The sequence below is a fragment of the Muntiacus reevesi genome, chromosome 1, assembly GCF_963930625.1.
Source record: "Muntiacus reevesi chromosome 1, mMunRee1.1, whole genome shotgun sequence".
NCBI classification, from domain to species: domain Eukaryota; kingdom Metazoa; phylum Chordata; class Mammalia; order Artiodactyla; family Cervidae; genus Muntiacus; species Muntiacus reevesi.
The window spans coordinates 150,114,518-150,140,310 of NC_089249.1; the positions used below are offsets into that span (position 1 = coordinate 150,114,518).

Below are 25,793 nucleotides of genomic sequence, written 5' to 3' on the forward strand. Positions count from 1 at the left end.
AATTACATGAAAGCAGGTACCACATCTCTTCTTCATCACTGTTCTGTATCTAGCCACTGGAACATTATGCAGCTTCTAGAACAGTGAATGCTTGAGAGAGGAAACAAAGTTGAAGAAAAGGAGGAAAAAAGAAGTGCTTACTCAAGGGCACTAATTAATGGTATAGCTGGGGCTAAATCTTTAATCTCTTGATTCTTGATTTGCTACTCTGAGTTAATAATTATTTATCCTGTACCTCAGGAAGCTTAAACAACTGATGTCACCTACCCAAAATGCATAAATGCTTTGTATTGTAGCAATCCCATCAAAATACAGACCTACTTCTAAAATTGTTTTCAGTAATGTCAAAGATTCACATTTAGAAACATTTGGGAAAACCTTTTGAAATGTTTTTTAAATGTTAAATTTTTTTCCAACTTTCTGTTTTAGGATAAAAGAAATATGAGAGTTAGTCCATTTCAATTTCTGTTTTCTTTTCTCATAGGAGCCTCATGGATGGGTTGTGGATCTGGTAAATAAGGTATACAGCTTTTATTAATATGGGCATGTTTTTCATTTTCTAATGAGCTTTCCTAGAGTTTTAGGTAGATGACAGCTACAGAGAATAATCAAATATGTTTTATCCTTTCTTCCTCTTTTTTATTTGGGCTGTTTAAACAGATAAACATCAGCCTTAGGACTTAGTACATCTCCTGTAGTGAATCACAGGAGCATTAGAATTATCTTTGTGGTGACTCTGAAGACCAGGGTTATAAGCATATTGATAAAGTAGAATGTGAGCCGTAGTTGCTTGCTAAATTACTAAAGTATAGTATTTTAAAATTAACGTATACCTTTTTTCTTCTCAGTTTGGAGAATTAGGTGGATTTGCAGCAATCCAAGCCAAGCTGCATTCAGAAGATATAGAACTTGGGGTAAGTTAAACCACTGTATGTACAGTGTGGAAGTTCACTTTATTGAGGTTGCTGTGTAACCCCCGGGACATTGTCTGGACGCATTAAATTAAATGTTAAAACTCAAGTTAATCTTTATAGGAGTAGCTCCCATGGTTCTGATAGCCACAGAAATGTTTACTCTTTCTTAATCGTAATAACCAAATTTCAGTGTAGAGCGTTTGGTTGTGTTGTTTTGTTTTGTTTTTTCTCTTTGTGATGTTTTTCTCTTAACTCCTTACTTGTAGTGGTTATATGAAATTATCTTGCTGTTTAGGGATAATTGCTGTGTGTGGCAAGTATATGTGTACATAGCAATCTTACACCTCAGTTAAGTCACAACTTATTTATAGTACCAGAAGCAAATAAAATATTTTAAGATTGTTCAGTCAGCTTTTTGTTATTACAGAGATTCATAGGTAATAAAGGGCTATAACCGGAGCTTAGAATCACCCCTCAGGTGCAGTACCAGTATGTTTTCATGTCAACTTCATTTTCTCAGAAAATTTAACCTTATGGTAAGGGGAATAACTTCATCTTTAATTTTTCACAGACTGCTGACTTGTTTGTAGCTGAAAGCACTTCATTCTGTTCTCTGATCATTCAGTTAGAAACTATTTATTATGTACTTGCCATGTAGAAGACACTGTGCCAGCTACAGCAAATTGACCAGAGTAGAAAATGTTGTAAACTATTATGTCTGAGTGATACAAATTGTGCTTAGAGTAATCCCCGTTATTTCTGTGGACCATGGCTTATCAGCTAACCCTGTTGGTCCGCCTTTGCATGAGAATAGTAACAACAGTCAAGGAGAGAGACTTGCGCTCTGCTTGGTAATAGACTATTGCTTGCTGCCCACTGCTTACTCTTGAAGATCAGAGGTCAGCCAGATCATGAATACTTCTAATGACACTGGTCAGAGGCCTCTTCTCCCTCCCTGAGCCTTGACTAGATTCTTAGGTTGTCAGTTTGATCCCCATTAAACGGATCAAGTATGTTAGAGAGGACTTTATTGACCTGGAAGATAATAGGTAGTGACTGAAAAAGCAAGACAAAACAAAACCTATTCAGATAGAGGGATTTATCCATCTTGCTTATTTCTCAAGAACTGGCTATGTAGGTCACTGGGCAGTAATAGAAATAGACTTCACTTTTTTTAAAGGTTAAATGAAACACTCACTGATTTCCTGCAACGTTTATTTAAGCAAACAAACAGAAGCCCAGAGTTTCTCCCCTACTTGGAGAAAACTGGCTAATGGTGGATATATAGAAATCTAGGCTTGTCCTCATTGTTATCAGATGTCTTGAGGCTAAAGATTTCTCTAAGATTTTTCCCTTCCTTTTTCATTTCTGCTGATGGTGTCTTTTTGTGTCAGTTTTTCCCTAATGGCTTAAAATTTTTCTGATTTGCTTGAGGGATGTTTTCGTTCCCATCTCAAAGTTTATAAAAGCACTCATTTCATTTTATACTCAAAACAATTTCATTTTTTAATCTTAGTTCTTGAGTTCATTTAGAATTTATTTATGTATGTCGCATAAGATAGAAATCAAGTTTTATTTTCTTCTAAAAGGGTAGCTAATTGTTATAAGATCTTCTGAAGAACATTCCTTTTTTTTTCACAAGACTTTTTTTTTCACTATTTTGATTTGTTGTCTTTATCAAATGTCTGAGTCTGTGTATACGTGAATTGTTCCTGGACTTCTGTCATTCACTCATTTGGTCACTTTGCCATTTTGATAACTGTTTCTCCGTTATTTTCATTATTGGTAGTGCCAGTTTTGCTCAGCATCTTCCTTTTATCAAATTTTCTTGATCATTCTCATGTTTTCATTCTTCCAAATATAGGCAACGTGTCAGGATCTCCTGTGGAAAGTGCCACCAAGATCATGTGTGGAATTGTGTTCTGTTTGTAGGTGTGGAGAATTGACATGTTTATAGTACTAGTCCTTTCCCTTCAAGAACATGATCTTTCCTCATTTATTTGGACCATTTATGTATTTCTGTAAAGTTTTATAGATTTCTTAATGAAGGTCTTAAATGTTTTCTTCGTTAAAGGCACATTTTATTCCTTCCCCAGCCATTCTCTTGATTTTTCAAATAAAAATTTTTTTTATTCTACAGTGTGAACTTTAGAATCATCCCAGTCAAGCCTTGAAAGAAGTTTTATTGGCATAGTATGATTTAAGTTACATTAAATTTCTACAATAATTTAAATGAATTGACATCTTTATATCAGCTTTTCCTGCCCAAGAGTATAAAATGTTCTCTGACATATAGAAAAGGATTTGTTTAATATTGAAAGGAAGTAACTTGCTCACATTTATTTCTCACATTTGCTGGTTTTTTTCAGGCCGTCTCAGCACTCGTGCAACCCCTAGGGGTATGTGCAGAGTACCTCAATCCGTCAGTGGTGCAGGTAAGACAAACCATTTTACACTTATTTCAAACGTGATCTCAGGCATACAAACAGTAAAAATTATCTTTTTATCAGGTCGTTCAGAATTTTGCCTATCAGAATAACTGCTTTTTTTTTTTTTTTTTCTGATTAGCTATCCTTGTAGTGAAAATTTTATCAGAAGATAAATAAAAGTGATTAATAAGTTTTTGGTAATGTCTGAACATTTAAGGTTACTTATCTTTTCAGTTTATCATTTTATCAAATATAATTACAGATGATAACCCCCCCCCCCCCCCACTTTCTTCGCTATAAAATAGGTGGCATATATCCCTACCCCCTTCACAGGATTCTTTAAGGATTCAGCATTTCATTAAACAGTGTTGAGTGGCCGGCTGGGCTCCCTCCAGCCAAGTCACTGAGAATCTGACAGTTTGACAGCACACCTTGTCTGCACGTCAGCAGGTCATAGGATAGTCAGAGCCGTGAGTGTTGGGCTTTCTGAGGCTTAGGGCCCATTGCACTTTCTGGTTGCCTTTCCATTTCAGTTAACAAGTATTACTGAATAAAATGTCATGTTGAAATACCTCCATGTATTGTTTTCTTTATAAAAATATGTCTGTGAAACTTAGCTGTCACAGAGATTTTTTAAAAATCACCATAAATGGTTTTGAAAGCTTAGTGTCCTTTGGGAGAAATAGTATGCACTGTTCCTCATTTCTAATGTCTAGTGTACATAGGGCCATTTTAACAAGGGAGATGGGTTTTTGTTTCTGTTTTTTTTTTGGTAGGTTCTGGAAGTTTCTGTTATTTCTAAGTTTTAAAAAAGTGCCTTGTTTAGATTTTGGAGTAATTCTGCAAAATTTTTTAAATGAAGCAGTGTGACTACCTCTTCATTCTGATATTAAGATCTTTAGAGACATCTAGTGTTCTCTCACTTATAAGCATATGAATATAATCGTTTGTTTTGTAGTGAAACACTGAAGCATAAAGTGGCAAAATGATTTGACTTAATAACTTAATAATGTATATTAGCAATTTAATAATTGACTTTTTAATAATCAGAGCCAGGATTGAATTTTTAAATGCATACTCTTTACCCATGCATTGCTCCATGGAAAGAGATTTAGTGCAAATATTCCAACTGCTAATTAATACTAAGTTCTTTAGAATTCCAGGTTTTATATATAAGCACAGTGTTCTTTTAAAAAAAGTTTATGAATTTCCAACCAAAGTATGTTTAACTTCCTGCAGTAGCAACTAAAACAACAACATATCCAACCTTAAATTCACTTAGCAATAAATTCATGCTGTAGTTATGTACATTAATACTTGTCTCTAATACTTGCTCCTTTAGAAGACTAAAGTGACCCCTGGGACCTGGCTTCCTTATCTGTAAAGTAGTAGCAGTACCCATACCTGTCTCACAGAGTTGCGGTGAAAGCTAAGGAAGACTCGTACATGCTTGACAAGAGCAGTGTGACCTGCCTCTTACCCTGACAGCCCTCAGTTTTCACTATACAGTTGGCATAAGTGTAAATAAGGGAATTCTATGTGGATGATTGCATGATGGCATTTTAATTCACTGCTGATGTGTTCTTGCTTTGACAGCCAAATATTTTCTAGTCACCAGATAAGTTTAAAAATTATTTTACTTAAAAAAAAATTATTTTACTTAAAGACAAGTGATCATTTAGACCTTGCTAATTTTTCACTACTTCTCATATATTACTTAGAGTTAGTTATCTGGCTATGCTATCATTCAGGAACAGTGTGTTATATGAGTCTTATCTGTAGGCCTCATTTACATATCAGCTAACAAAAGTAAGTGCATAAAGCATCATATTTTTGTGGTCTGTGCTGCTATTTATTTTTTTTAATCAAATGCAAAATACTTTATTCCAAATGATACATACTCGTGTTTAATACTTTCAGTCAGTCTGTGTGAGTTTGGTTGTCTTTGGCTGCTCTTCAAAGGACCCAGAAAGTAAAGAGGAACTGCATCCATATGATAGAAAGAAGCTAAGGCACAGAATCAGTTAAAAGGGTTTACTTAGGATGGTATTAGTTAGTTAGTGGTAGTCTGATACTAGAATTCAGATCTTTGCATTGCACCTTCTCCTTTGTGAAATGCGAATGAAGAAGTTGTCCTCTCTAGTTTAGGGACAGATTCAAGGGTCCTTATTAACTTTAGCACTTTTTTCCTACAGCCCATGCTAGACCCAGTCATCCTTAATACAATTCAGGATGTGCGGAGTGTGGAGGAAAAGGACCTCAAAGACAAGGTAATGCATCTCCAGTCAAGTGATTGCCGCGCATGTTGCTCCACAGAAGCAGAACCAGGACTTGGGGCAAAGTTCACACATCATTGCTCTTTGGATTCTGGTCACATACAGCTCACATTAAATTAATTTTACGTTTCCTGACCCAAAAAAATGTTATTTTCTGAAGTACCGAGTGGCTGGTGTTACCTCAGTCAATAAAATGAATGTAGGGTTCTTGGTAAGTGACACCGTTAAGAATTTAACTAACATAGTGGTTTTGACAGTAGTACAGTTGGTATAACATTGAAGAAGCTTTAAAACAATTTGGTACTAAAAGCTATCCAAAGTTGTTCTAACATGATTCATTTTGTCTACCTTGACTTTCTCTCAGACCCCTTCTCTTTTCTTTGCTCACTCATGCACTGATTTTTGATTAAAAGCAGAATGTAGTTCATCAACCATGTGAAGTATCAGATACCACTAGACCATGGTTACTGAATATGTCCTTTATTCCTGTGTATGTAAGAATTGGCATCAAAATGTTTTATTTTTGTCTTCTCTGTGTATGTGTGTGTGTGTGTTTTGTTTTTAAATGAAAGAGATTGGTTAGCATCCCTGAGCTCTTGTCTGCCATCAAGTTACTTTGCATGCGCTTCCAACCAGATCTGGTGACCGTCGTGGACGACCTTCGACTAGACATCCTGCTGCGCATGCTGAAATCACCACATTTCAGTGCCAAAATGAATTCCCTCAAAGAAGTAAGTTTTGCACTTGTTTCTAGAAGACTTAAAGTATAGATACTCTTAAAGTCTTCTAAAACTTGTTATTAATGTAAAAATGTTGGGAAATAAAGAATAATAATTTCTTGTAATCCCACAAAAAGAGATAACAGTGATTATATATAAAATGGTCTATGTTTACAATTGTCTGTTAATAAAGTAATACTTTCATGTATATTATGTTCATAATTCATCCTATAAAGTACTTATTCAGTGTTTTAGTGAGATTTTTCTGGAACATAATTCCTTGAAATATGAAGTTCAAGGTTTACTTTTTACCCCAAGGGTGTAATTCCTTTTATTATATTTCAGACTTACTTAAACCAAATCTTTTAACTGGGGTTCAGGCAAAATTTTGTTTTGTTTACAACTGGAGTGGTCTAAGCAAAATGATGGAAATAAGATCTTGCACCTTTCTAAACTTTCCATGAGCATAGTTGGTTTTGGTGAGTGATAGGTGGAGTTCATTATTGGAGTTCACAATAGAGTTCAGCCATGATTCCAATTATTTTCCTTCAGTTTTGTATTAATTAGGATTCTTAGCTACAGGGATCAAAAATCAAGTGACTCTTGATTCATGAGTGAATCACTTGATCATTTGAGTGATTCTTAAATTATTTTAAATTAAAAGAAGAATTTAATAAAAGAAGGCTGGGCTATCTCATAAAAATAGCCAAACCTTGTAAGGTGAGAGACAGATGTGGGCAACAGGACCAACTAGAATCCAAGACCAAACCCCTGCCAGGACTCTGTCCAGGTGTTACCTCTGCTTTTCTTTGTTCTCTTTCTCCATGCAGAGTGGCATCTTCATAAGGTAGACATGGCCATGGGTAGCTCTCATGACCAGGGAAGGGCTGATGCTTTCTCTCTGGTCCCAAGTGTAGAATTTGGAGACATGCTCTGATTGAAGTTTGCGTCAGATGTACATCCCTGAGCCAGTCATCAGTGACCCAGGGAATGTGAGCTCTGTGTTCTTTTTAAAGACATTAGAAATAGGTAGTCTATTATTTCTAATAACTGACCTTTGATACAGTTAGGCTAATTATCACCCTACATTGTAATACTATAAAAGTCACAAGATATATGTGAAGATTTTGATTATGAATATTTGTATTAGATTAAATCACAATAATCCTGTCTTTTTAGGTAACCAAACTCATAGAAGATAGCACTTTATCCAAATCTGTGAAGAATGCTATAGATACAGACAGATTGTTAGATTGGCTAGTTGAAAACTCAGTTCTGTCAATTGCATTGGAAGGTAAGTTAACTTGCTTTAAAAAATTACCTAACTCATAAATAATATACTTTTGTGTTAAAAATGTATGAAATTGTTACTTTGACTATATTAGCCTTTTTTTTCTATTGTCATCTTTATTTTGTACTAGCCTTTAAATAATCCTACAGCAAGTTACTGTTGCTTTGAATTAATAGAGTCACTTTTAGAAAATCAGCGTTCATTATATCTGTCTGCCTCTCACTGGTGTTTCTTCTCTTAGGCAACATAGACCAAGCACAATACTGTGATCGTATAAAGGGAATTATTGAACTCTTGGGCAGTAAATTGTCATTAGATGAGCTCACTAAAATTTGGAAGATACAGGTAAGTTGATCAGAATTCCTTTTGCCCTTTTCTGACATTTTTTATCAGAGAGGGAGAAGGATGGTGACTTACTGTCCATGGATAAATAAGTGTTAATTGAACTCAGTTATCTATGAGCAAATTTTAAAATGAGGTACATAATACTCTCAACTGAAGCCCTCAAGATCATTTATAAAATGTGAAAGATTAGTATGTATTTCTTGTAAACTTAATCAGTATAAATTGTTTTTAAGCCAGTTGAAAATATTTTGTTCTCCTCTTAAAATGAATATGTCAGATTGAGAACTTGATTCTCATCTTTTCTTCTTTTTAGAGATTTAATGCTTCAAGGAATTAAAATATTTAAGGCCAACTGAATACCACTAATAATGGTTGCTTCGTGTAGTCTCGCCAGTTTTATCATGCAAGTGTATGCTGATAGTCTAGAATCAATTTATCTTAGTTACTGTTTTACTTTTGCTTCTGTATATCTCTGGGGAAAGACTTGTGTTTTTCCAGGTTCTAAGACTTAACTTTTTCCCCATTGTCTTCTTTTCTAGTCAGGACAATCATCTACTGTGATTGAGAACATTCATACTATTATTGCTGCAGCAGCTGTCAAGTTTAATTCAGATCAGCTTAATCATTTGTTTGTTCTTATTCAGAAGGTATGTGCTCAAATATGCCTTTAAATTTTTCTAAAATGAGGTCTCCTTCCTCTACATTAGCAATATTTAACCTTATTCTTCTTAAACTTTTTTAGCTCAAGTTTAAAGCTTTTGCATATTTTGCCAGTGTGATCAAAACAGACTGGGGAGCAATTCCTATGTCTTGTCTTTTTCATTCTACAGAGCTGGGAGACTGAGAGTGATAGAGTGAGACAGAAGCTATTGAGCCTTATCGGACGAATAGGCCGGGAAGCTCGCTTTGAGACCACTTCTGGAAAGGCAGGAGAATCAAATTTTTCTAGCTATAAGTGCTTAAAGCAGCTCTATTTGCATATGGAGTGGCTCATCATGTGTGGTGTACCGTAGGTGTTGGATGTGCTCTGGGAACTGGCTCATCTCCCCACGCTGCCCAGTAGCCTAATTCAGCAAGCTCTGGAGGAGCATCTGACAATCCTTAGTGATGCGTATGCAGTGAAAGAAGCAATCAAGAGGAGCTACATAATTAAATGCATAGAAGATATTAAAAGGGTTGGTTTTACCTTTGGTCTAGTTTTGTTGTCAGAGTAATAGTATTGTCTGAGTAATTAGAACCAAATAATTTTCCTCCCCTATTGTTTAAGCTAAATGTCCTGCATGGAAGCTCATTAATCTTAGAGTCCAAAATTGGGAAATTATAGGTACTGCTTTTACCAAGTCACTTACATTTCTCTTAAAATTTTCAGCCTGGAGAATGGTCAGGTCTGGATAAAAACAAGAAGGATGGATTCAAGGTAAGAATTTGCAGATGAGGTATAAGTAAAAGGTATACTAATTTAATAATTCTTTTTAATAAATTATAATTTTAAGATAATAGTAAATTGTTATAGTGTTTTTTTTCAAGTAGTATTCAGATACAGACTGCTGTTTGAATATTTTCTTATGACCTGTGCTTTATTATTTAAAGCTTGGGGAATTATTGACTCACAAAGGGAAAAAAATCCAGGGTCCCATTCAAAGAGTAGTTTTACTATATTATTTTCATAAGATTATAAGACCTTCAACCTAGTTTCTCTTTTTAAAATTAAATCCAAAATATGCACAAGTTTAATAAATATCATGCCTATTTTTCTCCCATAAGAGAGAAATGGAGGAATCCCTAAGAGTCAGAAGAGAGAAAGAAGGAGAGAAGGAGGTTCATTCAGTGCTGGCACGTAGTTGTTTTTTGGATGCTTGGTTCAGAGGTGGTCCTTAAGTACTTCCTTAGAAAAGTGATTATTCAGTGAGACCTGCTGCTGGGAGTGGATTTTAGAAGGTAGAACTGCGTAGAGACGAGTGCTATGGAAGCCCCTCCCCTCCCGGGCTTTGACCTCCAGGTGGCTGGAGACTTCACATCTGTCCTTGGTAAAGGGGGGTTTCAGAATGGGCAGCAATGGCTGTAGCTCTCTTGTCACTGCAGTCCTTAAACATCAAGGCTCTCCTTGGAGAGGGCTGACCTCAGTGGTCAGTCCCCGGAGCCTACCTCCGTGGTTTCAGCAGCCCTGATTAGAGCACATCCTCCTCCACGCAGGCCCTCAGGTTGCTCAGATGAAACATGAAGCCTCACAGCAAGAGGGGTTTCATTCCACTATTGACTTAAGAAAAGGGTTTAGTAAATAGCTAACTGCTTAACAGTTTCTTGGTTTTCCCCATAAGTATTTGTTTAAAGGATCTTGAATACTGCTAATTTACACTGGTAAATTCAGAGACTCTTGTTAAGCGCCCTTGGTGACTCATAGGCTTTTATTCTCCTAAATTATGCTTGGTCATAAAGTTTAGTTTGGGGCATTTGAGAACTTTGTGGGTTATATTTCTGACATTGAAATTTGATCAAGTGAGTTTTCTACATTAAAATTGTTCATAAACTGCAGCTGGTACCTCTCAGGTTATGATTAAATTATTCTTTTAATTCAGAAACATTGCTCTCTTTCTACTCAGATACAATGTGAATTTTTCCAGTTTTCTCAGCTCAGCGATTCAAATAATTTAGCACCGTCTGTCTTTATAATTGAAACTCATCTAGAGCTATTTAAGAAGTTTAAATCTTTTGATACTAATAGTAAGAAAAAAAAGGTATCTGTAGAAAATGGTCTTTTCTTCACTGTAACAAATACATTTCTTTATAGGTCTGAAGGTCAAAGCTGAAGGGACTTTTTCCTCCCTCCAGGGAAATGACTTTTAAAACCAGAAAATCCTTCCTGACCCCTGTTCCTTCCTTGTTACAGCTGAGCATTACTTTAGCCCTTCTAGCCAGTGTCATCGCTGCATCTTTATTGCTTCTCTTTGCAGTCACTTCACTCATGTCTGATGTTTTGCAACAAAACTCAAAAAGTAACAGGGAGAATTTTGGAGTCATTTTGTGAGTCTTGAAAGAAATATTCTTCCTTTTTTATATCCCACTGCTCCCAGTAAAGAAATTCTGATGTACCATTCCTTCATTTAGAATAATAATAACTTGCATTTACGTAGCACTTCTCCATTGACTGAGAGCTTTTGCAAATACTCTCTTAAAGTACCCGTGGCTGAAGGGGGGCAGTGGGAAGATCCAAGCCCCCGACATGACTCCAGGCAGGGGGGTGAGTTATATACTGCCACTAAAGGTGTTTTTCTATGCTATGCCCTTTCCTGCCAGGCAGCAAGGTGGGCTGACTGGGAATTATGTCTCCCTGCCAGGCTACACAGAAACTAAGCAAAGGGTAAGACAAGATCACCCACCTCTTACTCCCCTCCCACCCCCAGCTACCTCTACTGCTCCAACTGATTCCCTTTCCCTCTGCTTTTGACACTCTTAAAATTCCCAGTTCCATTGTTGTGTTCAGAAATTCTGACCTTTATTTCTTAACTTTATTTCTGTAGATTCTGCCAGGATACCCTTGGCTTCCTTGGTCCTCTTTTCCTTTGCTTCCTTTATACCTTCCACTGTCTGCCCCCAACCCTTTCCCTCTTATTTCACTTCTTTTTTACTTTTCAATTAAAAAGTTTAATTGTACGCATCCAAAAAATATTACTAAACCAAAAAAAAAATCATTTTTACTTGATCAGTGGTGTTTGCATATCCTTAAGTCATTATGTGAAGTCCTCCTAGCACAGTGCCCTGCAGCCTTTCTGTAAACGTTGGTTTCCTTCCTCTTTCCTCTGCTTCACCTGTGAAGACACTAAAATCATTTGCACATACCTGAATGACCTCCACTTGACAAAACACGAAACTGAAAGTGAAAATAGCAAGGTGCCCTCAGCACAGTCTCACAGTGATGTGACTGATTAGCACAGGAGGAAGTACTTTTTAAAGTGTCCACCCTTGTCAAAATATTTACTTTGGTTCTAGATAAATGGCTAGGTCTGGAAAAACAAGGCAGATGAAGAACTGGGATATTCAGCTTTGAGACGTGAGAACTCAAGAAAGAATATGAAAGCTTTCTTTCAGATACTTACAGAATTGTTAGAGACATTTGATTCAACTTAGTTTTTATGTCTCGTAAGCAGTTACGGTAAAGGCGTGTTTCAGTATCATAGATCACTGAACTTTGTAGGAAGACAATCTGACACAGAATGCACTGTCTCCTGAGTTCCTCATCACTGGAAACACCAGAAGACAACTCTTTTAACAAAAATGAATAAGGAGAGTTTAGGCACAGGTTTGCAGGCTAAACTAGTCGACCTCTACAGCTTCATCTGACATTCAGTCTTGGTTTGGATATACCATTAACTGCTACTTATGAAACCTCAGCTTCGTTATCAAACATTACCAGATATTTTCGTTTTAATTGTTCACTATATTATCTTGCTCCTTTTGTAAATGGAAAAGAGTAATTTAAAAATTTTCTTATAGCTTAGCAGCATAATGTCATAGCATAGATATGATGGAATAAATAACATCTGTCTTATTTGCTGAACTCTAGAAAGGCTATATCAGAAATACCTTTCAGATTCCAAAAGATAATTTTCAGTGTCAAAAAATTAATCTAACCATAATTGACTCATAATGATACTTTCTAATATACCTGATTATTTACTAAAAGTTTTATATTTATATCCCAATGTTTGTAATCCTTTCAGAAGGTATCAGTTTGGACTTAAGCGTCAGAATTTTAGTTTCTGTCATTTTGCAACTTTCATGTCTTAGCGGAAATATCCTAGCTAGTCTTGCAAGTAGTTGCCCTTTAATGTATACCTTATTTCTCTAAGATGCCAGTGATTGCACCATGCATCACAGAGTTAATCCAGTATGCACAGCCTCACTGTGGCATGCTGCTTGCTATTATCCAGTGTAGTGCTTTGGACTTCTTTGAAATCTTTAAGAGTATAGAATTTTGAGGCATGTTGAGAAATAGGGAGTTTTGTAACTGTCTTTTTTGTAAAACTCAAGCTGCTTTTTTCCTTCATTAAGTTGTGTATACTACAAGTTAAATAGTTCCTCTTGAATTAAGCTGTAACTTTGGACAGAGAGACGTTTAATGCCAAATGATGCAACCCTTCACAGAGTATGAGTCTGTCACACCAAATTCTCCTGGCTTTGGAAAATGCTTTAGTCTTAAGACCACTGGCAGTTTTCTTTGCTTTTAATTGAATTGATAGACATGATGGGCTAGTCAATACCACATCATAGTGTAATCCTTTGATAGCTTTCAAGAAATAAATCAGTGATCTACATTTAAATTAAAAAGCCATCCTTGTTTGGTACTAACTATGCCATGTAAGAACAGAAATGATGGGTAGATGAACAGATACCTTTTTAAACAGCCAAGTTTGTACATCCCACATAAGGATAGCGGTATCTAAACTTACTTCTGTGCCTAATGGCCAAAAAGTTTCTTTTGTATAATTGTTAAGAAGTATCACTGTCAGAAATGTTAAATTTTATAAAATTTGTATCTTAGAATCCAAGAAATATGGTATTTGTTGATTGATTGGCTAATCTGTAGGAAAGCCAATATTATTTTGGCAATAGCTGTCTCACATTTACGTATTTAGTAATACAACAGTTTTCTGCAAATGACATCAAAAGTATTTTTCTGCCCCTATAGGCATCTTTATCTGATAGAAAGACTTGAAGAAGCAAGAAGGCTTTTTTAAAAAATATAGTTTTTAAAGTAAATGCTAACTATTGTTCAGTTTTTAGGGAATTACTTGATCAGTTGATTAATAATGTTAACATGACATTCTTACAGATTTTATAATGAAATCTCATAGTTTGAAAGATGTCATTTATTAAAAAAACACTTCTTTTTTTAAAGAGCAGTGCATGAACATCAGACTTTTCAGATATGTACGTGAAGATCTAGATTGTCATGCACCAGTTTCAGAAATAACATATTTAAAAATGTTTTGAAAAATATAAAGTGGCTGTAATAATTAATGAAAATAGAATTCTCTCTTCTAAAATTGTTTTAACTAGGAAATAAGCAGATCATGGATATTTTCTTTAATACTTAGACCACTCTTAAAATCTTGATCATATCATTACAGAAAACCATATTTTTATACCATTTTACTTATCAGCCACTTCCGTATTATCCAAGTTAAGCTTGTGCCATTAATTTATTTTATTATGTCAACATATCCTAGCAGCCTGTGCTACTTATAATCTATCCTCTGAAGTTGCTAATTCCTTGTTGTCTGTTTTTTGCTGATGTACCCCTGTACATTTACTGTCACTTCATATCCACTCCTGTTTGCAGTTCTTGGCTTTAGGATTGCATGCAGAATAAGAAGTTGGAGACTGAATTATGAGTGCATGGTGATAAACTATAAATGAGCAATGTGAAGAGAAAAATAATAGAATGTGTAACAGTAAAACTTAATTGACTTGGAACTTTTTTATAGCTACTAAATTTAATCTGCCATTTATTTCTAAATTAATGTAACTTCTTTTTAACTCTAGTCATCTCAGATTAACAATCCCCAGTTTGTATGGGTGGTACCAGCTTTGCGTCAGCTACATGAAATCACCCGCTCGTTCATAAAACAAACCTATCAAAAGCAAGACAAGGTAAGAGGATTGCTATATTTGATTATTATGCAGTTACTTGCATAACCTTTTGTAATGACTAAACATCAAAAGATTGCTAAGTTTTATAGTGACCGTTTGACAGTTTTATGGTTATTAATATAATTCATTTATATTATTTAATAACCTTGAATTTAAGCATCATTCTGCTTTCATTTCTGTTGAGCTTTTCTTTTGATATATCCCTAACTCATTTATTTTTTATTTCCTTAATTTACCGAAGTAAGCTAATTTTAAAAAGTTAGAATAGTATTGTAGGAATTTGAAAAGATTCGCAAGACTTGTTTTATTTGTAAAAAAATATCAGTTTGCTTAAGGAACTAGAGGCTCCTCAATGTAAGAGACTTGGGAAGAAAGATCTGGAAAAGTATGCAAGAAGTGAAATAGTGCTTTTGAAAGACTTATTTTTTAAAAAAATAATAATAAAACAAAAATCTCCTTTAGAAGCAGAAATTTAGCAGGGAAGTTTATTAATTCTATAGTAATTCCCTAGTAAGTGTACATATGAGATTGTTTTCATTTACTTTTATGTAGGAAATGTAAGTGAAAAAATTTTTATGTTTGCTGTTCCTTAACTGTATGCTCAAATATAAGCTTGTATTAAACTGACAAAGTAACTGCACATTCTCATACTTTTTTTTTTTTTTTAATTGTTTTCACCAAGAGTATCATTCAAGACTTGAAGAAAAATTTTGAAATAGTAAAACTGGTAACAGGAAGCTTGATAGCTTGTCATCGGCTTGCAGCAGCCGTGGCTGGACCTGGAGGCTTAACTGGTTCAACACTAGTGGATGGCCGATATACCTACCGGGAGGTACCTGGCATTGTGCTGTTATTTCATGACTTACAGCATCCATTTGACCTTTTTGCATTTGAACTATAAAAGTAATATTTGTTGGAAGGAACTCTAAAGAGGAAGCATGAGGTGTCTTTGTCATGATGGAACAGTTTTTAATCTTTAATAAAACCACCTTGAAGTAAAAGGTTAGAAAATTGATATTTGTGGGTATATCTTTCAGTAAATCACCTAACATAACTGCATATGTATGATATGCTATTAAAGATGAAGATCTTTTGTGTTTGATCAAAAATACAATTGTCAGTTCTGTGGCTCTTGGCTTTTTGTTTTTCAAAGCTGTCAGTAATATTGTTTTCCAAAAATTAGAAAAATATCTTCACTCATCAGTTGTGTTCTGGTGTTTTACTCTGAGATTGCTTGGCATCTAAAGTCACCTGAGTTTGTAATAGACATGTAGTTTCTGCTACATTGTCACCTCGTAAATGGATTTCTCACATTTATTTACCCTAAATTACAAGAGAAAGCATTAGGTAAAACTACTTTTTAATTTCAGTTGTTTTTTTGTTTTTGTTTTTGTTTTGCTTTTACATATGAATGCCTGGAGTTGACTAATTAGCATTATTTCTTTTTCCAGTATTTAGAGGCCCATCTTAAATTCCTGGCATTTTTCTTGCAAGAAGCTACTCTGTATTTGGGTTGGAATCGTGCCAAGGAAATCTGGGAGTGTCTTGTGACTGGCCAGGATGTCTGTGAATTAGATAGAGAGGTAAGAAGACGGTGTTACGGGTGAAGTAAGACAAAAGTGTGACCTAATAAATAGTATTTTGCTTTATTGTATGTATCTCACGTTTTTGTGCATGTCTCATCTTTTCAATTCTAAACACTTTTCAGTTTACTAAGCATACATTTATAATAAGCTAGGAGCTGAGAGTGTTGAAAAGATATTTTATATATATGTGATATACACAAACATATGAGATCTTTGGTAATTTTGATAACCATTCTGCATAAAAGCAAATTCAGCTGAGTATAGCAAACTTAGTGTATTCTTTAGTTTTTTTTCCCTCCCATGAAACTAATTTTAAGTTAACCAGCAGAAACTTTGAGTTCCTATAATGATGTTGTACCCTAGAAACCCTAAAGAAAGAATTGCTGTCTAGACAGATCTGCAGTTGCACAGCTGAAAGTGGATTAAACCAGGAGCACTGCCCTGCTTCGATGCTTCCTAACGTGAATCACTATTTCCTCCTCTCATTTTGCAGAATAATGTGAGCTACATCATAGGGTTATTGGAAGGATTGAGTATATGACAGTGTCTAGCAAAGCATAAGGCTTATTAATAAATGTCAGTGGAAAAACTGAAGTGTAATGATTCAGTAGAAAGTCTGAGTATGTATTTTCATTATCTAGAAGAAAGATTGCTGTAACTAACTGCTTCATTTAGTTCCAGAATTCCAGTGATTTTAGTTTGAGTAGTACTAAGGCATTATAAATTTCTGAAGAATTAAAAATCATTTGTCTTTGCTTTCCTCGTTTGGATTATGTATTTACCTGAAGTGGATTTTAGTTACAAGGTGATATTTGTCTTGATTTGCAGATGTGTTTTGAATGGTTTACAAAAGGGCAACATGATCTTGAGAGTGATGTTCAGCAGCAGCTCTTCAAGGAGAAAATTCTTAAATTGGAGTCATATGAAATCACTATGAATGGTAAGGAAAAACATTAAAATTGTTTTTTCAGTTCTTTAAATTTTTTTCTTTTCTTCTCAGCCCACTGTGAGAAACAGCTTCACAGTTTGGTATATTCTTCTGGACTTCACCTTATGCATATAAAGATACATCTATATAAACATGTTTATATAAACAGATGAATTTCTTTTTACATGAATGGTATTTTTAAATTACACAGCCTAATAGTTGTCAAACTGTTTTCATGAAATTGCTTAGTACAAAAAGGTAAAAAAATCTAAGGTAAAAATTGGTCCAAGTATAGATATCCTCTTTTCAGTTGTTTATTTTAATTGAAATTTTTCTTATTGATATGAATTTCGCATGCTGTAGAATTTATTTTTTTAAAGTGTACGTGAAGTGTTTTTTGTATATTCACAAAGTTGTTCAACCTTCACCATTTTTAATCTCAGGACATTTTCATCACCCCAGAAAGAAACTATGGGGTAGTCACTCTCCATTCTCCTCTTTCCGCAGTCTCTCATCTGCTCGTTGTTCTTGTAGGTTATTCTGATCTGGACATTTTAGATAAATAGAACCATGCAGTATGTCACCTTTTGTATTTCGCTGCTTGATCATGCTGAGACATAATGTGGCCGAGGTTCACCCAGGTTTTTGCACGTGTCAAAACTTCAATCCATATGACTGGATAACACTTCATTGAATGGATATAACACATTGTGTGGATAGGCATCTGGGTTGTTACCACTTTTGGTTATTGTCAATAATACTGCTGTAAATGTCCAGGTACAAGTTTTCATCTACCTAGGAGTGAAATTGCTGTATGATATAATCAACATTTGAGGAATTGCCAATCTTTTTTGCAAAGTGGCTATACCATTTTATAATCCCACCAGCAGTATATGAGGTTTTGATTTCTCTACATCTTCTCTAATAATTATAAACTGTCATTTTTATTTTAGCCATCCTAGTGGTTTTGAGATGGAATCTCATGGCCTTTGATATGCATTTCCCTGATGACTAAGGATATTCTTGGGCTCTTTGGTCACTTAGATATCCCCTTTGAAAAGATGTCTATTAAAATCTTTCTCATCTTTAAACTGGGTTATTTGCCCTTTTAGTTTTGAGTTTTAAGGGTTGTTTTATATATTCTATATACTCACTCCTTAATCAAATAATGTGATTTACAAACATTTTGTCCTGTTCTGTGAATTGGCTTTTCATTTTCACAATAGTCCTTTGAAGCACAAAAGCTTTTAGTTTTGATGAAGTTCATTTATTTTTTTATCGTTATTGTTGCTTGTTTTTGATACCATATCTAAGAGACTATTGCATAATTGATGGTCTTGAAGATTTGTGCCTATTTTGTCCTGAAAGTTTTATAGTTTTACCTCTTGATATACTTTGTCTTTTAATTGATTATCTGTGGTACCAAGAGTACATGAATTTATCTGACATTCTATAATTTCAGGTTTTAACTTATTTAAGACTTTTTTTGAAAATGTGAATCTGTGTGATCATCGATTAAAAAGACAAGGAGCTCAGTTGGTAAGTAGCATTGTTTTCAAATCTAGATAATTTGGATAATCTAGTGAAACTTCATATTCAGCAAAAAAAAAAAATGTAATTCTAATTGAGAGAAGACATGAGGTTTTTTAAAAAGAATGGACTCCTCCTTGACTGCAGTCTCCTGCTTCATTCAGAGAGCTCCTCAGAGTGTGAGAGCATTCCCCTTCCCATACAGGTGACTTCTCAGATTCCTCTCTGCTTTTTGCTGATCTGCGAGAGCCAGTGGCCTCCTGTGGCTGGTGTGAACGCAGAGTAGGGATAGTTCTAGCCCAGCTTCTAACCTCTCAGATCCAACAGTTCACAGTTACTTGAGAATGTACCAAAATCTTCAATTCTGGGGTCTCAGTGGCAAGGATTTGGGGGAAAATTTTTAAGAACAGACAAAGAAGCAGGAAAATGAGACTCTGTAGAATGTATACAGCTTATGTTTATATTTACGTGAGTAGCTTTAAAAAGGTGAAAAATAACTCTTTTTCCAGGTCTGTTTCTTTCATGACCTGACTTCCTAGAATTTTTACAAGATCTTGTAAGCCCTCCATCTTGCCATTTCTAACTGAGCTTTGAAAAGGCCAGATTGAGCCCTGAGGATTAGTAACCACCTCTAGCTTGACTCCCTTTCCTTTGAAGAAAAGCTCCTGCAGGGGGTGCCCATGTTATTCCTGTATGTGTCTGCCTCAGTGCCCCATCTGGGTAGAGTTGCAACTTAAGTTTAGGATAACGTCTGGAGAAAAATCTCCTTATCTGTCCTGATTCCATGGAAGTTGCCCAGTGTTTCTGCTGTTGGCTGTTTTTTGTTTTCAAAAATTATTATATAAAACTGTTGTTTTGTATAATAATGTTCTCAAGTGTAGCTTGGTTTTTGTAGCCTTAATTCATAGTGAACTGTAAGAAGTATGGGTTTACAATATAGCAGAAAATAATTGTATTTTTGTGACCTTGATGTGCTATAATTTTTTTTCTTTTGAACAGTATGTAGAAAAACTGGAATTGATAGGAATGGATTTCATTTGGAAAATAGCCATGGAATCACCTGATGAAGAAATTGCTAATGAGGCTATTCAGTTAATTATAAACTATAGTTACATTAATCTAAATCCTAGGTTAAAGAAGGTAAGTAAGGAGAAAAGGTGCTCATACACAAAAAGTAATATATTTTTAATTGATAAGTTGGCATACCTGAAAGTTGAGCTTCTTTATTTTGGAATTTTATCCTTAATAATGATTACAACTAAATGGTAGACTCATTACTTTCCATTTACCTCTTACCTTTTAGGATTCTGTATCATTACATAAGAAATTCATTGCTGATTGCTACACGAGATTAGAAGTAAGTAGCAAATTTTATTTAACCTTTTTTTGAAATAAATTCCTTGAGGTTTTTTTCCATTTATAATTTTGTATTTTGAGATCATGTATAGTTCTGATATTTGCGGCTGGATCCTATTGGAAGAATTTACCAGCAGTATCATATTGTTGGCACAGGGAACAGGCATTTGCCTTGATGCCCACTATATAGAAATAAATGTAACTTTATGGGAAATCATTCCTTCTCCCTCCACCATCTCCCTTTCCTGTTTCACCTACCCTGGCACACCTCACTCCCCACCTCCTTTTGGGGTATAAAACTGTCTTCTGTACATTCCACATTTCAGTAGATTCTTTTTCTCCTTTTTTGGTCCAGAAATTTTATGTACACACTTCCTTCTTTTCCCATCATTCCTCATATGTCATTTCATTTGTATCATAAATGCTGTTAAAAAGCCACAGCAACACATTCAGTAGTAGGTGGTATTGGTTGTCTTTGTCCACTAGTAGCTTGTGACGTAATACTATCGCATGTGTATTTCCAGTGCCTTATTTCTAGCATGATGGTTAAAGTATTAAGCATTCATCTTTTCATTCCTAATTTGTGCTTGTTGAAGTTTAATACCTAATAAAGGGTGTTCCAAAAGCCTAAAATGCTACTGCCCTCAAATGTTAAAAAGTTAAATTTTCTGGTAGTGAATCTATGCTGGCGATGAATCGGTACAGGAGTTCCCAGGTTGTGACTTACATCCAAATACGTGGTCATCAAAACACTTAAAGTATTCAGGTACCCTAAATAAGATGCTGTATAAGTAATAACATGTGTAGAACAGTCGTTCTCAGTTGGAGATTATTTGACCTCCCAGGGGACATTTGGCAGTGCCTAGAGACCTGGTTGTCACTAGACAGGTCCTGCCGGTACCTGGTGGCCAGCGGGTGGTGAGTACAAGTCAGAAATGCCACTAGACGTCCTACAAAGTCCAAGACAGTCTTCCATGACAAAACAGCTTCCAGCCCAAAATGTCAGCAGAGCTGATGTTAAGAAATCCTGGTGTAGAATGATTTCTCGTTGCGCAGGCAGCCAGTTCAGCACTTGGTGGCCCCACTCTGACGCACGCTGTGACCAGAGCCACGAAAATGCTGACAGCGACTGCCATGCCAACTGTAGCCACTTCAGTCCAGTCTCCTTACAGGTGAGCGATCGCAGGGGTGACAGGAGTACACAGCACACACAGACGAGTCAGCCTAAAGGCAAGGTTGGGGTCTTTTTTCTTCCTTTGGAGACCTCTCAGTTATTCATCTCCTCATTTTATTTCATATATTTTTCAAATAGTCATATCCTTGAAAATTATATATTCCCTGTTACATATTTTATCATTTGATTCATTTTACTTTAACTCTGTGTAATATGAGTAGCCTACTCTTTATGACTGAACCAAAATACAGTCTTTGTATGAAGAATAATTTTTTCAAATTTGAAATATTTACTTAGACATAACTTTTTGAATAGACAAATCACGACAATAACAATGCAAGCAAAATGAAGTGGCATATTGATTAACATTGTACATTATGATATAATCATAGTTAAAATGTTATGTACTTAAAATTATTTTTCAAATAATTGTGTTAAAAGTTTGAATTGACACCTCTAAGTCACATTGCTGTGTTGAGTGTTTTCAGATGTTGTCAGTGAAATTTGAGTTCAGCATTTTTTGTACTTCTTTGGCATACTAAGGAGAATAGATGAATATATAGAAAATTAAATTGAAGCAGCTAAAATACTTCTGTGGGATTTTAACAAGTCATTACTGGTGAGCAGCCCCAGATCAGTGGTGCTCAGAGGAGCTCCCTCTGTGTCTTATTCTGCTGCCCTCCAGTGGTCGGTGCCCATAGAGTCTCTCCTTCGGGAATCACTTTATGTGTTTCTTTCTCTTTATTTACAGTTGGGGATGTTCCTTTTCTTTTTAAAGCCTTTAATGCACTTTATAGCAAAGTGATTTAGTTATATATATATATATTTTTTCCATATTATTTTCCACAGGTTATTGCAAGATATTGAGTATGATTCCCTGTGCTAACCAACTCTTTTTTAAAGTGAAATTTCCAGTACTGCTAATCAGCATGCCTGAGATTTAGAAATACACCTATATGAAGTATTTTTCTGGAATATCAACTGTTTGAGGGCACTTGGATTTTCATCTGTCAGTGTTAACACATGTAGTGTTTAATAAAGTGTGGAGCTGTCACTGTATAAGCTGCTGAATATTGGAGTCCTCTTATTTCAGACGATATGTAAGATTCCTTAACTCTGACCTAAAGAGACCTCAGGTCTCATTTTCAGAGTCTGAGAGCTCCATGCTTCCTTGCTATGTGTTTTCTCTTCCAAAGATGATTCTATCTTTTGATGTGTGTTGATTTCTTAACTATTTTGAAAATCCTTGGGATACCATATTCTGCATATGTTTTAACTATACAGGATAGTCACATAAACCAGATGAACATTTTTTTTTGGGGGGGGTGGGGGGCCTTTTTCTTCTGACTCATTCATAAGCTAATTAAACAGCAGTTCTCATTTGTGGCATACTAAATGATTTGCATTTGTCTTCTAAATTTCAGGCAGTTCAGAACTTTGTCAGGTTCTGTGTGTTTACAGAATTATATGGCATATTTTAGTTGTAAGATTAGGAGATTCAAACTCACTGTTCATTCTTGGTGAATTGATAAACATATTAGCCTGCAGACCCAGAAGAAGTGCAGGCCTTCTATTTGTGGGACAACTGTTTAAAAAAAAAAAAGACAAAGAAAGAAAAGGACAGAAAAGGAAATGTGGGGCAGGGCCAGCTTCTCCCCTGTTATTCCATCTGTGTGTGACAGCTGTGACTCGCTTGAACCATTTCCCCCTTGAGTAAAAGGGAAGTTTAATTTTGCAGATTTCAGTGAGGGCTAAATGTGATTGTGGTTTTGGTGAAAGAGACTGAAATTCAGCTCATGTCAGCAATTCATTTCAAGTATGTTCAAAAAATGTTTTTTAATTCATAGATCCACTAAGCTTGTAATAATTGAGCGGTTACTGCTTCTGGCAGAACGTTACGTGATCACTATAGAGGTAAGCCTCTCTTCTTTGTAAAACAGCTCTATCATCCTATGCTTAGTCTCAGTCTGTTAGGAGTGTATTCTTGTGACATTTAACTGTGGCGCTGTGCTGTTTGTTTGACTTGCTGTGTCTTTTTCAAGGATTTTTACTCTGTTCCCCGAACTATTCTACCTCATGGTGCCTCATTCCATGGACATCTTTTAACTCTTAACGTTACTTATGAGTCTACCAAAGATACCTTCACTGTAGAGGTAGGTTTACATTAAGTTCTGAAGCCATTTCCATATTGTCTTGTTATTTTCATATGAACATCATTGATTAAGATAGTAGCTTGAATGACTATTCTAAAAGCTGTTTAGTAAACATATTTACAGTAAAGATCTGAAGTGAAAGGAAGTTGATAGAGTATAAGCAGATACATAAGTAAGTACATGATATCAGGTGATAATGAGTGTTATAAAGATTTAAGAAGAATACCACAGAATCAGATGGGTATACATGACATATTTTAGAATGGACAGGGAACGTCTCTGAGGTCACATTTGAATGGACACTTGAATGAATTGACAGAGCAAGTTATTTCTGGGGAGGAGCTTTCCATACCTAGGGAGCAGCAGGTACAAAGGTCCAGAGGTGGGAGTCTGTTTGTCTTATTCAGTGGCAAGGAAAGTGACTGGTGTGACTAGAGCACGGTGAGAAGGGGAAGAATGGAAGGCTCTGCAATGGAAGGATTTGGAATTTGATTACATGCATGATGGGGAGTGACATATTGAATAGAATGTTTAATTACTGCAGAGGGGAAGCCTCATGAGGGCAAGGGTTCTTGTCTTTTGGCTCTCTGCTATGTTCCCAGCTTCTGCAGCAGTGCCCAGTACATATAAGGTGCTCACTAATAGTTGTTTAAATTAATTGATAAGCGAATTACAATATTGTTTCACTTCATTTTACAGGCTCACAGTAATGAAACCATAGGGAGTGTCCGGTGGAAGATAGCCAAACAGTTGTGCTCTCCAGTGGACAGTATACAGATATTTACAAATGACAGTCTGGTAGGTGTAAATACATTTTGTGTCACTGTAGTCTGTTGCCCGTATTCTCCTCTGTTTTCCTTCTCAGTAATTAAGAAACCACTTTCTGCAGCTGACAGTGAATAAAGATCAAAAACTACTCCACCAGCTGGGCTTCTCTGATGAACAAATCCTCACAGTGAAAACTTCTGGAAGCGGGACACCATCTGGGAGCTCCGCAGATTCCTCAACCAGCTCCAGCAGCAGCAGCAGCGGGGTGTTCAGCTCATCATACGCCATGGAACAGGTATCCAGTGATAATCTTCAAGTGCAAAACAAGAACTTAACATCATGAAGTTTTGCCTTCAGCCCATATAGATTTGGATGATTATGTCCTTTTCTCATAAGTCCTGGCTCTTCAGAGTACTGTATCGCAGAAACACTGGGATTTAGTTGGGAGACGACTATCTACTTTGTCAGACTTCTGAACCAGACTCTTCTGAGTCTGAGTGATTCTGCCTGGCCCCTGCTTGCTGCTGCTCTGTTACATCTCTCTTCATTGATTGTCCTCTACTGGGTCATTACCATTAACAGTCAAATGTGCTGTGTTATTACTTCCATCTTTTAAAAGTACCTTTTTCACCCAAACTTCAGCTTCAGTTTCCCTCAGTTCTCTCCTTTTCAAATCAACAAAGCTCCCCGAAAGAGTCTGGAGTCTCTTTACCATCCTCTCTTGACTCCTCTTGAAGAGTCAGACTCCACAAGTTTTGTCTACCTCTTAATCCTCATCTTCTCGACATCTCCGAAGAGTTGTTCCTTGTGATCATTTCCCCTTGAAATACTTTCTCCACTTGTCTTCCAGGACTCACCGGGCTCTCCATCCCTCTCTAGGTCTTCCTCTTTGGGCTCCTCTGCTGCTGCTTTATCTTCCTGATCTGTATGGAAAGAAGTTCCTTGGCTCAGCCCTTTGACCTCTCCTCTGTCTACGCTAATTTAGGAATCTTATTTAGGAATTTCATCCAATTTCAAAACTTCATATATTGTATGTACACTGATAATACCCCAATTTTTATCTTTAGCTTGAAGTGTAGATGGTTGTGTTAGTCACTCTGTCTAGTCCAACTCTTTGTGACCCCATGGACTGTAGCCCATCAGGCTCCTCTGTCCGTGGGATTTTTCAGGCAAGAATACTGGAGCGGGTTACCATTCCCTTCTCAAGGGGATCTTCCCAACCCAGAGATCGAACTCGAGTCTCCTATACTGCAGGCAGATTCTTTACCGTCTGATACATGGAACCAGTTATTCAACACAGCATCTCCTCTTATATGTGTGATAGACACTCCATTCTAACTTTTGAAACTGAGCTGCTACCCCCTTTCCCACCACCTGCTCCTACCCCAAACCTCTTCATCCCACAGTCTTGTCCTGTTTCAGATAATGCCTATTTTATTCTTCTAGGGATTCATTCCTGTGTCTTGGGGTCCCTTCTTTCTCTCATACCTCTGTGCATCACCAAATCCTTGACTCTACCTTTAAAACACATCTGCATCTAGAAGCCAGCTCCTCTTCTCTGCCTGCGCAGCGTCCACACAGGTGCAGGCCTCCGTCGCGCCCCACCCGCCGCCTGAGGGCGGCAGGAGTGCTGCTTCTGGTCTCGGGGCCTCTGCCCTTACACCAGGTCAGCC

At 36.1% G+C, this 25,793-nt stretch overlaps 1 protein-coding gene across 2 annotated transcripts in view; it reads left to right on the top strand.

The window, feature by feature from the left end:
• The window catches only part of USP24 (ubiquitin specific peptidase 24), a 136,377-nt gene that overhangs the window by 41,807 nt on the left and 68,777 nt on the right, over positions 1 to 25,793 (top strand). For both annotated transcript variants that reach the window (XM_065912159.1, XM_065912165.1), the window contains exons 6-28: positions 485 to 520; positions 849 to 914; positions 3,284 to 3,349; positions 5,539 to 5,613; positions 6,192 to 6,350; positions 7,518 to 7,632; positions 7,871 to 7,974; positions 8,514 to 8,621; positions 8,805 to 8,900; positions 8,988 to 9,149; positions 9,344 to 9,391; positions 14,518 to 14,625; positions 15,308 to 15,457; positions 16,077 to 16,208; positions 17,040 to 17,151; positions 18,602 to 18,678; positions 19,669 to 19,809; positions 19,973 to 20,026; positions 21,082 to 21,197; positions 23,047 to 23,113; positions 23,242 to 23,352; positions 24,052 to 24,150; positions 24,242 to 24,415. In XM_065912159.1, the coding sequence (XP_065768231.1) occupies positions 485 to 520; positions 849 to 914; positions 3,284 to 3,349; positions 5,539 to 5,613; positions 6,192 to 6,350; positions 7,518 to 7,632; positions 7,871 to 7,974; positions 8,514 to 8,621; positions 8,805 to 8,900; positions 8,988 to 9,149; positions 9,344 to 9,391; positions 14,518 to 14,625; positions 15,308 to 15,457; positions 16,077 to 16,208; positions 17,040 to 17,151; positions 18,602 to 18,678; positions 19,669 to 19,809; positions 19,973 to 20,026; positions 21,082 to 21,197; positions 23,047 to 23,113; positions 23,242 to 23,352; positions 24,052 to 24,150; positions 24,242 to 24,415 (2,376 nt within the window). The remainder of the gene's footprint in view (positions 1 to 484; positions 521 to 848; positions 915 to 3,283; positions 3,350 to 5,538; positions 5,614 to 6,191; positions 6,351 to 7,517; positions 7,633 to 7,870; positions 7,975 to 8,513; positions 8,622 to 8,804; positions 8,901 to 8,987; positions 9,150 to 9,343; positions 9,392 to 14,517; positions 14,626 to 15,307; positions 15,458 to 16,076; positions 16,209 to 17,039; positions 17,152 to 18,601; positions 18,679 to 19,668; positions 19,810 to 19,972; positions 20,027 to 21,081; positions 21,198 to 23,046; positions 23,114 to 23,241; positions 23,353 to 24,051; positions 24,151 to 24,241; positions 24,416 to 25,793) is intronic.